The sequence below is a fragment of the Mustelus asterias genome, chromosome 16, assembly GCF_964213995.1.
Source record: "Mustelus asterias chromosome 16, sMusAst1.hap1.1, whole genome shotgun sequence".
NCBI lineage: Eukaryota > Metazoa > Chordata > Chondrichthyes > Carcharhiniformes > Triakidae > Mustelus > Mustelus asterias.
This window is the reverse complement of record NC_135816.1, coordinates 38318999-38333659: the sequence shown is the minus strand read 5'-3', so window position 1 is coordinate 38333659 and position 14661 is coordinate 38318999. Positions and strand designations below refer to the sequence as shown.

The 14661-nt window shown below is 45.8% G+C and overlaps 1 protein-coding gene across 1 annotated transcript in view; it reads left to right on the top strand.

The window, feature by feature from the left end:
* The window catches only part of LOC144505341 (uncharacterized), a 171384-nt gene that overhangs the window by 143853 nt on the left and 12870 nt on the right, over window positions 1-14661 (top strand). Inside the window, exons 13-15 of the mRNA XM_078231461.1 lie at window positions 1869-1949; window positions 10916-10969; window positions 12810-12836. Coding sequence (XP_078087587.1) covers window positions 1869-1949; window positions 10916-10969; window positions 12810-12836 — 162 coding nt within the window. The remainder of the gene's footprint in view (window positions 1-1868; window positions 1950-10915; window positions 10970-12809; window positions 12837-14661) is intronic.

The window sequence follows — 14661 nt, the reverse complement described above, 5'->3', positions numbered from 1 at the left end:
TTATACAACCTAATTAGCATCATTTATGTGAAAGTAGAGAGCTGTAGTTCTTCAAAACCATCTAGGAAAGGTTGACAAGTTACATAAAATCCATCAGTGGAGCCTTTTATAGTGCACTTTATTTTCTCAAGTTGGAGATTCTGCATAAGATCACATATCCAAATAGTAAAAATAGGCAGGACAGACTACCTCCAGTTCAATAGCATAATACCTCTAGCCAATAATGCTGATAAGGTGAGTGTATCAGTCTGGATTTTTGTGAGCGGGTTGCTATTTTGTACCACACCAAGGAGTGCTGGAATAGGAGAAGGTTCAATGTAACTAATAAAAATACATGGGAATGCCTCAGCTTTACGTCTATTTATACTTTGCTCCAAATTCCTTTGGAATGAGAAGAAGGAATATTTCTCCAGCTCTTGGCAGTGGTGTCCCCAGGGAGATGGCGGACTAGCTTTGCCCTATCAAGCCCGATAGAGCTCCTACTGCCTGAAATAGCATCCACAAATTTTTTTTGTTTATTTCCAATTCAATCCAATCAAAGTCCAATTCAAAGTCTCAGCAAGTGAGACATTCCAGATCCAAGCTGACAAGACAGGCTTCTCACTTCCTGTCTTGGGCTTGATCTACATGATCCAAGCTGATTGGAGCAGGCATTGCACCTCCTCCAAAGCTTGATCTCATTTGCATCTTAGCCAAAAGGCCCAGATGCAGCTTTAAAGAAATACTTCAAATGAAGCCTCAGTGTAACCTCATGACTTCAACCAAGTGCAGGATGCCAAAACTACATTTGATCTTAGCCAAAAAGCCGAGAAGCATCCACAAATGAACCTACCAGAGGCTCCAAGACCTCTGCAAAAATAGTCATAAGCACCAGCAAGAGTATTGACGATGCGTTGCCTTTTCTCCATTTAAAAGGGCTTTGGATCTGTTTTGGAGTGACGTGGTCCTATTCCAGTTTACCTACTGGACATCGTAGAAATCCTACAGCACAGAAAGAGGCCATTCGGCCCATCGAGTCTGCACCGACCACAATCCCACCCAGGCTCTACCCCTATATCGCTACATATTTACCCACTAACCCCTCTAACCTACGCATCCCAGGACACTAAGGGCAATTTTTTAGCATGGCCAATCAACCTAACCCGCACATCTTTGGACTGTGGGAGGAAACCGGAGCACCCGGAGGAAACCCACGCAGACACGAGGAGAATGTGCAAACTCCACGCAGGCAGTGACCCAAGCCGGGAATCGAACCCAGGTCCCTGGAGCTGTGAAGCAGCAGTGCTAATCACTGTGCTACCGTGCCGCCCCTTTGAGGAAGGTGACTCTGGTGCAAATTATACATGATGTGGAGATGCCGGCGTTGGACTGGGGTGAACACAGTAAGAAGTCTCACAACACCAGGTTAAAGTCCAACAGGTTTATTTGGTAGTTTTTGCTCCCAAAATAAGCTATTTGCTACTAAATAAACCTGTTGGACTTTAACCTGGTGTTGTGAGACTTCTTACTGTAAATTATACAGACACAGAATGTACTATCACCAGTGAAGTGAGACTCCTAGGGGCGATATTACCAAAAAAATTTAAATGCAATTTAAATATTACAATCAGCTTCACGCCCTTTTCAGGTGTGAGGCTGATCTCGCCGGATATCCAGTGCTGGGAAGGTCACGGAAGGCGAGGAATCTGGCACAAACTTGATTTTTCAGCTCTCTCACGATCTTACTGGCTTGCCCCGCAATCGTCCAATGGTAAGATCGCACCCCCCCCACGCCCCCCCCCCCCCCCCCCCCCCCCCCCGCCCCCCGCTGCCCGAGAATTTCAAGACCAATGATAAATTATTGAAACTATTCCTTGCTTTCTACCCAGGGTGAACCAGGACCGAATGGTGATAAAGGTGAAAAGGGGGATGCCAGTCGAAAGGGTGATAGAGGTAGCCCTGGAGTACAGGTACGTGAACAAGCGCCTGTGTCATTAATCAGAGTAAGAGGCTGAGATTTATTTGGACATACCTTCACCTCAACTACTTCTGTGTACATTTCAGTAGTTTTTTTATCTATCATTTATTTATCTGCTGAAAATGACTTTGTAATACCTGATCAGACTATCACGGGGGCAGGTGGGTTGGAGGCAGATGGGAAATCAAAATGGTAAGATTTCACAAATCTGCCAGCACTGTGGCCACTTCTGGAATTAATGGCAGCAGACTGACTTTGAGCAAGAAAGCTGCTCGCTGGGGATGAGTCGATAATTATCACATGCTAATGAGGCAAATTTCAAATGACTTCAAGAGGGATTTGTAATTAACCCCTCCAGCGCAGGGTTCCTGGAGCTAGGGATGTTAGTCAGTGAGATGCAGGTGAGATGTAGGGATGAATCCCAATGTGTTTGAAGTTCTGGATGCTCGATATGAATAGGTTCTGTTGCTTTCAGCTGCTTTCTCAGTTCCCTCTGGTCACAGACAGAAGTTTGGAACTCTCAAATGGACAGCATCAGAATGGTGTGAATGTGACATCGGGTGAGAAAGTGTGTCGCCATCCGTGGCAGCAGCAGTGTGTTATGATGGGATTTACAGACGTACAGGGAGAGCGGGGTACAGGGGATATCTGGACAACAGCAGAGTAGAGAATAACAAAGGTGGACAGCAACGGAGGGGCTGAGGTCACAGAAGGTACTAGCTACAGAAGAAACTGCAGTTAGAAACTCAGCTTCATTGACTTAGCTGGAGAACAGTGTGATTGCTGGCTTAGATTGACACAGTAAGAAGTCTCACAGCACCAGGTTAAAGTCCAACAGGTTTATTTGGTAGCAAAAGCCACTAGCTTTCGGAGCGCTCGCTGCTCCTTTGTCAGGTATGTAGGAGTTCTGTTCACAAACAGGGCATATATGTAGAAATTTGATGTCTGTGTCAATATGCGCGATCTTCTTGGAGATCCTCTCCACTTGGAGCCGGCAGTTTGTGGTGTCGATGGTAGTCATGGTGTGGAGATATCTCCACATTTAGATTGACACAGCAGGCCATCAGAGACATCTGCAGCCTCTCTCAGGAATTGCCCATTCATTCATGCTGTGCTAGATGTTGGGTGTACCTCAACAGTCTGTGGGATCAACTGGCTAAATTGTTATTTGGAAACCTTTGACTAAACAGATAAAAAAAGAGTCAAGGAATATGAAAGCACCACCTGTTTTTGATTCAGAGTCGACCTGCATTGAATATGCTCTAAAGAGAGCGATCGTCCCAAGTAAAATTGCAGGAATGCATCATTTCGACTGCATTGATGTAATTCAAAAGGACATACTGTTATTGCTGAGTAAGTCCTCGATTGAAGAAAGCAAAGATGCATTTGGACATGAGGAACAACAAAGCATTTGTCTTTGATAAAGTGGTGAACTCACAGTTCACTGGATCTGAATATTATTGTATTCCATTGAGGAAACCAGGAGGTTCCTGACAAGAAGGTCAAGAAATATTGTTGACCTCTGGAGCCTGGCAAACAAGAAGAGCATTATCTAGAAATTGTGTAATCAATTTGCCCACCATTCATCACAAAAGCTAAAGCTACTGTTAAAGGATGGCGGAGTTGTGGATAAAGAATATGAATCTCTTGTAGAACAGATCACATCTCAATGTGATACATGTATTAAATATCGGAAAACACCACCACTTCCAGTTGTAAGTGTCCCATTAGCCTGTGAATTTAACAAAGTGATAGCCACTGGACTGAAGGTATGGGACAAGGATCGGAGTATTTACCTGCTACATTTTGTAGATATGGAACCAAGTTCAGCATATCCAGCATATCAAACATCAAGAACAGAAAGACAATAGTGGATAAAGTCATAGAAAACTGGGCTGGCAAAGGCCTTGGGTCACCAACAAAATACTTAGCAGATAATGGAGGTGAATTTGCAAATGAAGAGTTCAGGGACATAGGTGAGAATTTAAAGATTATAATGACTGCTGCAGAAAGTCCATTCACTGCTATTATTATTATTTTATTTTTGTTAGTGTCATTAACAATGCAATGAAGTTACTGTAAAGATCCTCTAGTCGCCACACTCTGGCGCCTGTTCAGATGCACTGAGGGAGAATTTAGCATGGCAATGCATCTAACCAACACACCTTTCGGACTGTGGGAGGAAACCAGAGCACATCGAGGAAACCCACGCAGACACGGGGAGAACGTGTAAACTCCGCACAGACAGTGACCCAAGCTGGGAATTGAACCCAGGTCCCTGGCACTGTGAGGCAGCAGTGTTAACTACTGTGCCTCCATGCTGCCAATAATAATGGCTTCTGCGAGAGAAACCATACTATGGTTGTCAAAATGTTGCACAAATACTGGCAGATCAGCCAGACTATAAGTTAGAAATGGCACTGGCATGGGCACTACATGCAAAACATTCCTTGTGGATGTCTGGGGGGTATCGCCCATACCAATTAGTACACAGCCAGAATCCAAAATTGCCTTCAGTACTATATAACGATCCTCTAGCACTGGAGGGAAGGACTAATACTCTACTTGTGCCACTCAAATACTCCACATGCCAGCAAAAAAGCATTTATCAAAGCTGAAATATCAGAAAAAATTAGGAGAGCTTTAAGTCTTCATATATGACCATCTGGGGGAGATTTCTGTTCTGATTACCTGGTTTATTACAAGAGAGAACGATGCAGGGAATGGAGAGGTCTGGGAAAAATTATTGGATGTGACAGCAAAACTCTAATAATACAACATGGGAGCCAGAGTATAAAAGCACATTCTTCATGAGTAATAGGGATGAGTTATGAACTTTCAAACTTGATGGTGATGATATATAGATATGCACACTGATCACGAAGAACATGAAAAAGTACTCTCGTGTGAATCAGTTGCCTAAAGTAGGATCTCAGGTACCAGCCAGAGGGATCAGGCAACTGGAGGGAGGCCATGATAGTGGGACGAGCAAGGAACTCAACAGACAATTATAAAAATTGACTAAGTGTACAAGAGGTAAGGGTCATGGTTTGGGAGAAGGATGTGCAAGCGTGGAGAGTAAGAAAACATAGTTCGAGTACTGATTCAGGAGATAGGTTTAGGAGGAGGAAAAGATCACACACAGTGGAAAGGATCTCTTGTAGACATTCTGATCGGAGTAGTCCAGAGAGGTCTCAACAAGAGAAAAGAGGCTGCAGCCTGACAAGGCGACAGTGCAGCATGGGTAATAGAGAATCTTCTTGGACAAAGCACAGAAGTAGAAGTCCCAGTGATCAAGAGGTGTTGGTAGCCACTAATAGATTAGAAGATAGGACGACAAAAGAGGCTAAATCAAGAGTTACAAAGCTGGAAAGATTTTTGGGTATATTCAGCTCTGTCACACAGATAGAGTCATAGAGGTCATGGAGTCATAGAGGTTTACAGCATGGAAACAGGCCCTTAGGCTCAATTTTTCCATGCCGCCCCTTTTTTTTAACCACTAAGCCAGTCCCAATTGCCCGCATTTGGCCCATATCCCATTTGGAATACTGCGCCCAGTTCTGGTCGCCACACTGCCAGAAGGACGTGGAGGCTTTAGAGGTTTACCAGGATGTTGCCTGGTATGGAAGGGCTTAGTTATGAGGAGAGATTGGGTAAACTGGGGTTGTTCTCACTGGAAAGACGGAGGATGAGGGGTGACCTAATAGAGGTGTATAAAATTATGAAAGGCATAGATAGGGTGAACGGTGGGAAGCTTTTTCCCAGGTCGGTGGTGACGTTCACGAGGGGTCATAGGTTCAAGGTGATGGGGGGGGAGGTTTAACACGGATATCAGAAGGACGTATTTTACACAGAGGGTGGTGGGGGCCTGGAATGCGCTGCCGGGCAAGGTGGTGGAGGCAGACACACTGGGAACGTTTAAGACTTATCTAGATAGGCACATGAACGGAGTGGGAATGGAAGGATACAAAAGAATGGTCTAGTTTGGACCAGGGAACGGCGCAGGCTTGGAGGGCCAAAGGGCCTGTTCCTGTGCTGTATTGTTCTTTGTTCTTTGGTATCCCCCTATACCCATCTTACCCATGTAACTGTCTAAATGCTTTCTAAAAAACAAAATTGTACCTGCCTCTACTATTACCTCTGGCAGTTTGTTCTATCGATGGTAGTCATGATGTGGAGATGCCGGCGTTGGACTGGGGTAAACACAGTAAGAAGTTTAACAACACCAGGTTAAAGTCCAACAGGTTTATTTGGTAGCAAAAGCCACACGAGCTTTCGGAGCTCCAAGCCCCTTCTTCCCACAGAATTCCCACTCACCTGAAGAAGGGGCTTGGAGCTCCGAAAGCTTGTGTGGCTTTTGCTACCAAATAAACCTGTTGGACTTTAACCTGGTGTCGTTAAACTTCTTACTGAGTTTGTTCTAGTCACTCGCCACTCTCTGTGTGAAAAAATTGCCCCTCTGAACACTTTTGTATGTCTCCCTCTCACCTTAAACCTATGCCCTCTAGTTTTAGACTCCCCTACCTTTGGGAAAAGATATTGACTATCTAGCTGATCTATGCTCCTCATTATTTTGTAGACCTCTATAAGATCACCCTTAAGTCTCCTACGCTCTAGATAAAAAAGTCCCAGTCTATCCAGCCTCACTTGCAACTCAAACCATCGAGTCCTGGTAGCATCTGAGTACATCCACTCTGCTCTCTTTCTAGTTTAATAATATCCTTTCTATAATAGGGTGACCAGAACTCTACACAGTGGGATGATGAATGGCCACTATGCTACCAATCTGCTCTCTTTCTAGTTTAATAATATCCTTTCTATAATAGGGTGACCAGAACTGTACACAGTATTCCAAGTCTTACCAATGTCTTGTACAACTTCAACAAGATGTCCCAACTCCTGTATTCAATGTTCTGACCAATGAAACCAAGCATGCTGAATGCCTTCTTCACCACTCTGTCCACCTGTGACTCCACTTTCAAGGAGCTATGAACCTGTACCCCTAGATTTCTTTGTTCTATAACTCTCCCCATTAACTGAGTAAATCTGCCCTGGTTCAATCTACCAAAATGCATCACCTCGCATTTATCTAAATTAAACTCCATCTGCCATTCGTCAGCCGGTCGAAACTCTCGTCATCCCCCCCTGGCCCAATTGATCAACATCCCGTTGCAATCCGAGATAACCTTCTTTACTGTCCACTATGCCACCAATCTTGGTGTCATCTGCAAACTTACTAACCATGCCTGCTATATTCTCATCAAATTAATATAAATGACAAATAACAGTGGACTCAGTGGCACACCACTGGTCACAGGCTTCCAGTTTGAAAAACAACCCTCTACAACCACCCTCTGTCTTCTGTCCTCAAGCCAATTTTGTCTCCATTTGGCTACCTCACCCTGGATCCTATGAGATTAACCTTATGCAACAACCTACCATGTGGTACCTTGTCAAAAGCCTTGCTAAAGTCCATGTAGACAACATCAACTGCACTGCCCTCATCCACCTTCTTGGTTACCCCTTCAAAAGACTCAATCAAATTTGTGAGACATGATTTTCCACTCACAAAGCCATGCTGACTGTCCCTAATCACTCCTTGCCTCACTAAATGCCTAATGATCCTGTCTCTCAGAATGCCTTCTAACAACTTACCCACTACAGATCTGAGGCTCACCGGCCTGTAGTTCCCAGACTTTTCCCTGCAGCCCTTTTGAAACAAGGGCACAACATTAGCCACCCTCCAATCTTCAGGCACCTCACCTATGGTTATCGATGATTCAAATATCTCTGCTACGGGACCTGCAATTTCCTCTCTAGGCTCCCAAAACATCCTGGATCCGCATATAGATGACCTTGTTGATCCTTAAGAGGCCCTACGCTCTCCCAAGTTACTCTTTTGGATTTATGTATTTGTAGAAGCTCTTTGGATTCTCCTTTGCCTTAGATGGATCTAAAAAGGTGCTATCAGGTGGGACATTTAAGGATAAGGTTAGGTTGGTAGCTAGGGGTTTTGAGGAATGCTTAGGGAATTTAGCGGGATTAGAGTAGACTCTTGCACTACTAGAAGATCATTTTGGTCATTTTAACCACTTATTATTGGAAGTGTAACTCCATAGATATCAGAGCGGCTCTTCTACGGGGTAACCTACTCAACAGGGAAGTATTCTTACAACCTCTAAAGTAATATGAAGGAAGCTCTGGAAATTGAATAAATGTGTATATGGGTTAAATGATGCTTCTCCGTTATGGTATTTTTTGGTAAGAGCAGCTCTGATAAAGATAGGGGGCGCGATTGTACCGGCCATTCACGCCACACTCCGACAGCAGCAAAGTCAGAGAACTTGGCGCTCAGCCAAATCTCCATTCACTGCGGCAGGAGGGGAAAATCCCACCAGTCTGAGCAGTGGTAAGATTCCGGCCACAGTGTTCACAACTGAAGACGGACTCATAGAATCATAGAGGTTTACAGCATGGAAACAGGCCCTTCGGCCCATGCCACCCTTTATTTTAAACCTCTAAGCTAATCCCATTTGGCCCATATCCCTCTATACACAGCTTACCCATGTAACTATCTAAATGCTTTTTAAAGGACAAAATTGTACCCGCCTCTACTATTACCTCTGGCAGCTTGTTCCAGACACTCACCATCCTCTGTGTGAAGAAATTGCCCCTCTGGACACTTTTGTATCTCTCCCCTCTCACCTTAAACCTATGCCGTCTAGTTTTAGACTCCCCTACCTTTGGGAAAAGATATTGACTATCTAGCTGATCTGTGCCCCTCATTATTTTATAGACCTCTATAAGATCACCCCTCAGCCTCCTACGCTCCAGAGAAAAAGTCCCAGTCTATTCAGCGTCTCCTTATAACTCAATCCATCAAGCCCCGGTAGCATCCTAGTAAATCTTTTCAGCACTCTTTCTAGTTTAATAATATCCTTTCTATAATAGGGTGAACAGAACTGCACACAGTATTCCAAGTGTGGTCTTAACAATGTCTTGTACAACTTCAACAAGACGTCCCAACTCCTGTATTCAATATTCTGACCGATGAAACCAAGCATGCTGAATACCTTCTTCACCACCCTGTCCACCTGTGACTCTACTTCCAAGGAGCTATGAACATGTACCCCTAGATCTCTTTATTCTATATCTCTCCCCAATGCCCTATCATTAACTGAGTAAATCCTGCCCTGGTTCAATCTACCAAAATGCATCACCTCGCATTTATCTAAATTAAATTCCATCTGCCATTCGTCAGCTCACAAGACTCAGCCTTGTTGTATTGACATTGCAAGGGAAAACATGCATGCATCTTTATGATTCATTTGGATGATTTTCTGTGGGTAATGACTTTGAAGAAAATGTTATTAATCAGCTTAGGAAGGAATTTAAAATTGGCAGTCAAGCTTCTGGCCCTTCAGGTATGTGCTTTGGAGGTTAAGCAGGGTGAATCAGATGTAATCTTACATCAAAAGTTTGATTTGGACAATGTGAGTCGTACCAAGTCTGAACAGAAAGGTGCATCAAAGGATGAAATAGAACAGTTGAGGAGTCTCGCCAGGCAGCTTAGTTGGTTAGGCACACAAACAAGACCAAATGCAAGCTTTGGCGTGCTGGAACTTAATCATATTATGAAAAATCTTAAAGTAGAGGACATCTTGAAAGCGAATAAAACTTTTTTAAAAATGGAAAATAGAGAAGCGTATACTGAGGTTCCCAGTATTGGGCGTTCCTAGTAACGTGAAATAAATCCTTTATAGTGATGCCCAAGTGCAAACCTTGGCGATGGATTTTCCAGTGTCAGAGAATTGCTGATATTCCTTGTGGGAGAGAATGGGGAAAGTTGCCCCTGGTATGGGAGGCAAAGAAAATAAGGAGAGGGCTGAAGAAGATGCTAGCCACTGAAACTCTTTCTCTCATTGATGCTGTCAATATAGCTTTTTATTTGTCTAAGATCTGGAGGAAATGCTGTGTGAAAAGAGAGACTGAAGGAACAATGCAAGGAATGTTATATAGATAACCAATATTTGTGGGTAATGTACATTCTACGAAAAGTGTAAATGTAAAAAGGTGTAGGATAGATAGGGCCAGTTTAAACAGATGTTGAAGAGGAAAGAAGGCCGGAATTTTACCGCCTCGCCTGCCGCAGAATTGGGACAGGCCAGGCTCGCAGAACGGCATTCTCTGTTGGCCTCGGGCGGGATCTTACAAGCCTCGGGAGGAGGTAAAATTATGGCAGAAATCTCTAATTGAAGGTGGATAGATATTAGTCATCGACTATTGGTTTGTTTCACTAAGAAGAATGTCTCTACGGGAAAATTGTTGAAGGTTCTACAAGATCCTTTTCACTATGTAACAGAGGGGAGTCTGAATTTATTTTTCTCTGTCTTTATATCGGTGTACCTGTGTCTAAATATATTTGTTATTTTTTTCTTGAAGGAAAGGGTCTTTGTCAATGTTAGAAATGCGGGTCCCTTTCAGAGTAAACCACGTCTTGCTTCAGAGTGAATTGAGAGTGGCTGATGCTCATTGAAGCTTGTACTTTAGTGTTGGGTGTTCCCTACAATGGGAGGCATCTGGATATGGAGAGGATCCAGAGGAAAGAGTGGAAACCATTGCTTGTACTGACAAAGTGTCACAGTAAAACAGTTGTGAATATTCAGAAGGTCTTCTGCTGCCTAATTTGGTAAATGGATAGTCACCTGTTTAAAAAGTGCCGAGTGGATGATCCATCTCAGCCACTTCCAGCGGTCTCATCTTTGCGCAGTTATATGTCTTTTCCTTAAGTTTGATACTTTCCTTAACTTTAATTAACCACTGATGGTGGGTCTCCCCTTTAGAATTTTAATGCAAGCGTGAACATATGTCAGTGAAGTGGATGGAAACAGTTCCAAATCATAGGAATTGAATAATGGATTAATTAATAACAAACATCATGCTATCTCTCCTTTATAGGGAAATCCTGGTTCCACAGGTCTTACAGGTTTACCTGGTCAAAAGGGAGAAAAGGTAAGAATCACAGAATTGTTACAGCACAGAAGCAGGCCATTCAGCCCGTCATGTCTGCACTGGCTCTCCAATTGAGCGCCAAGTGCCATTCCCCTGCCTTCTGCCTGTGGCCCTACACACTCTTCTTTTTCAGATTGCAATCCAATTCTCTCTTGGATGCCTCTTTGAACCTGCCTCCACCAGACTTCCAGGCAGCGCATTCCAGACCTTAACCACTCGCTGTTTTAAAAGGCTTCTCCTCATGTCTCCATCACTTAATCTGCCAAATACTGTAAATCTGTGCCCTTGTTTTCTTGACATTTCCACCAATAGGAACAGTTTTTTTCCATCTCTACTCTGCCCAGGCCTTTGATCATTTTGAATACTCCTATCAAACCTCCACTAACCTCTTCTTCAAGGACAACAGTCCCAATTTCTCCAATCCATCTGTCTAACTGAAGTTCGTCTAGCCTGGAAGCACTCCCATGAATCTTTCCTGCACTCTCTCTAATGCCTTCACATCAAAAATTCAAGGTGTTTAACAGAAGACCGTTAAATTAATGCATACTACAACTTTACACTCCTACACTGGCCTAGGTTTTCTGCACCTTCCACCCTTCCGCTTATGGCTCATTCCTGGTCAGGTAATGCTTCCATCAGCCCCAGGATTTGCTTCAACTCAGCCCATATTAATGGCGCTAGCTTTGCTGGCAGACAGGAAATGGGCTCCTTGGCCTCCACTGGGAGAGGCACACCAGCCTGAGGCTTAACCCTACAGTGGCCTCCCATTAGGGACCTGCTGTAGCTGGAATAAGAGGTTATTGGTGATATCCCTTTAAATATCTTCTGCCCTTCAATAAGTGTCTTTCACTAGATGATGGGATTTCTGCTTGGTTACAGTCATCTGTCTTTCCTCCAGCCCTTCTCACGATGTCGCCCTGTGCTATTTTTGGTACCGTATTATGATGATGAGTTGACAGCCTTAGCCAGGGATTCCGAAATCTGTGGGTCACAATCCCATGAGCAATTGGGGTCACAACTCTACCCTCACCCCCACTCACACAACTCTTTCCCCACCACTCACAACCATCTCCCCCCCCCCCCCCCCCCCCCCACCCCCACCGCAATTCTTTCCCCTGCACTCATGACCCTTCCCCTCACACCGTGCTCCCCACCCGACCCCACCACACTCTGATGTGGTCCAATCAAATATTTTCAATACCAAAATTTGGCCCTCTCTATTTTTCTGGTGAATCCAACCGAACTAGGGCCTTGGCAACCACACTGAGAGAGATGGACACTGCTGAGGCAGCTAAAGAAATGTGAGGGTGCCTCAAAATGGAGGCACCCTTGGACAGGTGATAAATAAATAAATAATTTAGAGGACCAAACAGGACGACGTCTCCTCCAGCCAGAGACTCGGGCCCTAATGCCAGTAACCCCAACCAACCCCCCCACAGATTCCTGCAGAAAGGCTGCCACCATTAGACTGGCATCCTCAATGGATGGCCGGGTGGTTGTGGGGAGAGAGGGGGTGAGGGGAGGGCACTCCACAGCTGGGAAAATGCGAGCAATTGCTCTAAATGGCCCCATATTGGGGCCTTCAGTATGTACATTGGCTGCCCACTGCACTGGGCAGCAAACCACATGCCATCCCTTCCCAGAACTTTGCTCCACACTGGCAGCCACTGAGTGTCCCCTCAGATGTGAATGTTGTTGCATTCCAGCAACTCCCTGAGCTTTGGGTGTTCGCTATGTAAGGACGCACTGCATTATTTTAAAATTTACTAAGACAGTGGTCACGTTCAGATTACTCGCAGTGAAATTTATAGTATCTTTCTTCCTTCTTGTTTTTACACAGGGAAAAGTGGGTGAAGCAGGATTAGATGTAAGTACCTTTTGACAGAATAGTCGAAATATGCTGTTAAATTAAGAAACAGAATTGTTAATTAAGTAGTTGCCAATGGCGGCTGGTTTTTCAGCGGGATTTTCAAAGTGAATCTCCCACACTCTGAGCACTGCAGAGTGCCCTTGCGTCAATCACACTAAAAATCAGTGGGCAGAGCTATTTCCCGCTGGAGAGGCAGGCAGCACAGTGCTGAGCGGGCCACTGCACATGTGGCGATCTGTCAGCGCCGAGATTGGCGCATGCGCAGTAGCTCCGCACTGCCGGCCTCCTAATCGCAGGCCGGCCCCATGACCCTCACATCGCTGCCCCTCCAACCCCCCACCCCGCCCAATCGCTGGGCTCCCAGACATAATGTGGAGATGCCAGCGTTGGACTGGGGTAAACACAGCAAGGAGTCTCACAACACCAGGTTAATTTCCAACAGGTTTATTTGGTAGCAAAAACCACTAGCTTTCGGAGCGCTTGCTGCTCCTTTGACAGGCCTGTGGAGACTCGCATTCCAACCATTGTTTTGTGGGTTGGGTTTGTGTCTTTGTATGCCCTGTTTGTGAGCAGAACTCCCACTCACCTAACGAAGGAGCAGCAAGCGCTCCGAAAGCTAGTGGCCTTTGCTACCAAATAAACCTGTTGGACTTTAACCTGGTGTTGTGAGACTTCTCCCAGACATGTCCAGGTCAGCATCGATCTCCCCCCTTCACCCCTCTCCCCGGCAGTCTCGATCTCCCCCCCCCCAACCTGGCAGCCCTGAATTCAGTCCCCGCCCCCACCAGCAGCCCCTACACCCCAGTCTCGACTACCCCTCCCTCACAGCCTCGATCCCCACCAGCAGGCCAACACCCCCTCCACCACCCCAATGGCCAGCCTCGATCGCTTGCCTCCCTCCCTCTGTCATCGCCGAGTGCAGAGTGGCAGCGGGAGCCCCCATCCTCACCAATCACCACCAGAGGCCCCGCCCCTATAGGCCCCACCCCCTCTGGCCCCACCCCCCCCTTGGAGTTGCCTGGTGGCCGGTGGGCCGTGCCAAGAAGTCCCTTGGGCAGTGCCGGAACCCAGGCTGGCACTGCCAAGCTGGCAATGCCCAGGGGGCAGCCCTCCCCTTACTCCCGAACCTCCTGGGAGCCTCCATGGCCCCCCCTTCCCTCCAGCAGTGTCGGGCCGCCAGCTCCCCACAAGTGGGGAGCTGTTGTAAACCTTGCTGGAATGAACCACTCTTGGCAGGGGGAAGAGAAGCTCGTGGAGCCAGAGACTTCAGTCTCGGGCCTGCCAATCACATTCAAATCCTCATTAGAATAATTTGTACAGCTCCGTGCCGATTTCTGGCCCGGAGCTGACGGTGCTGGAAATCTGGCAGCCGGAGACTCGCGGAGGCCATAGCGCCTGGAGGGGAGCCTATTAAACGGCCTCCACTTGAGTCTCCCTATTTTGCTAAAAGAAATAATGATCCTGCTTTCCCAGCATCTGAGCTATATTCCTCCCAAATACACTGACTCGCTGTAAAAAATGAATCTTAAAACAGTCCCTTGAAACATCTTGCATCCTGACAAATACATGAAAAGGATGGGAATAAGGGGATATGGTCCCCGGAAGAGTAGGGGGTTTTAGTTCAGTTGGACAGCATGGTCGGTGCAGGCTTGGAGGGCCGAAGGGCCTGTTCCTGTGCTGTCATTTTCTTTGTTCTAATAGCACAGTATCATCCCACCCTTAAACCAAAACCACCCCCTGCATTGCCCCTTCCCCTAATCCTCCCAGGCCAACACTCCAGACGTACCTGCTTCGGGGCTCCTAGGCCTACGGCTCCATTTCA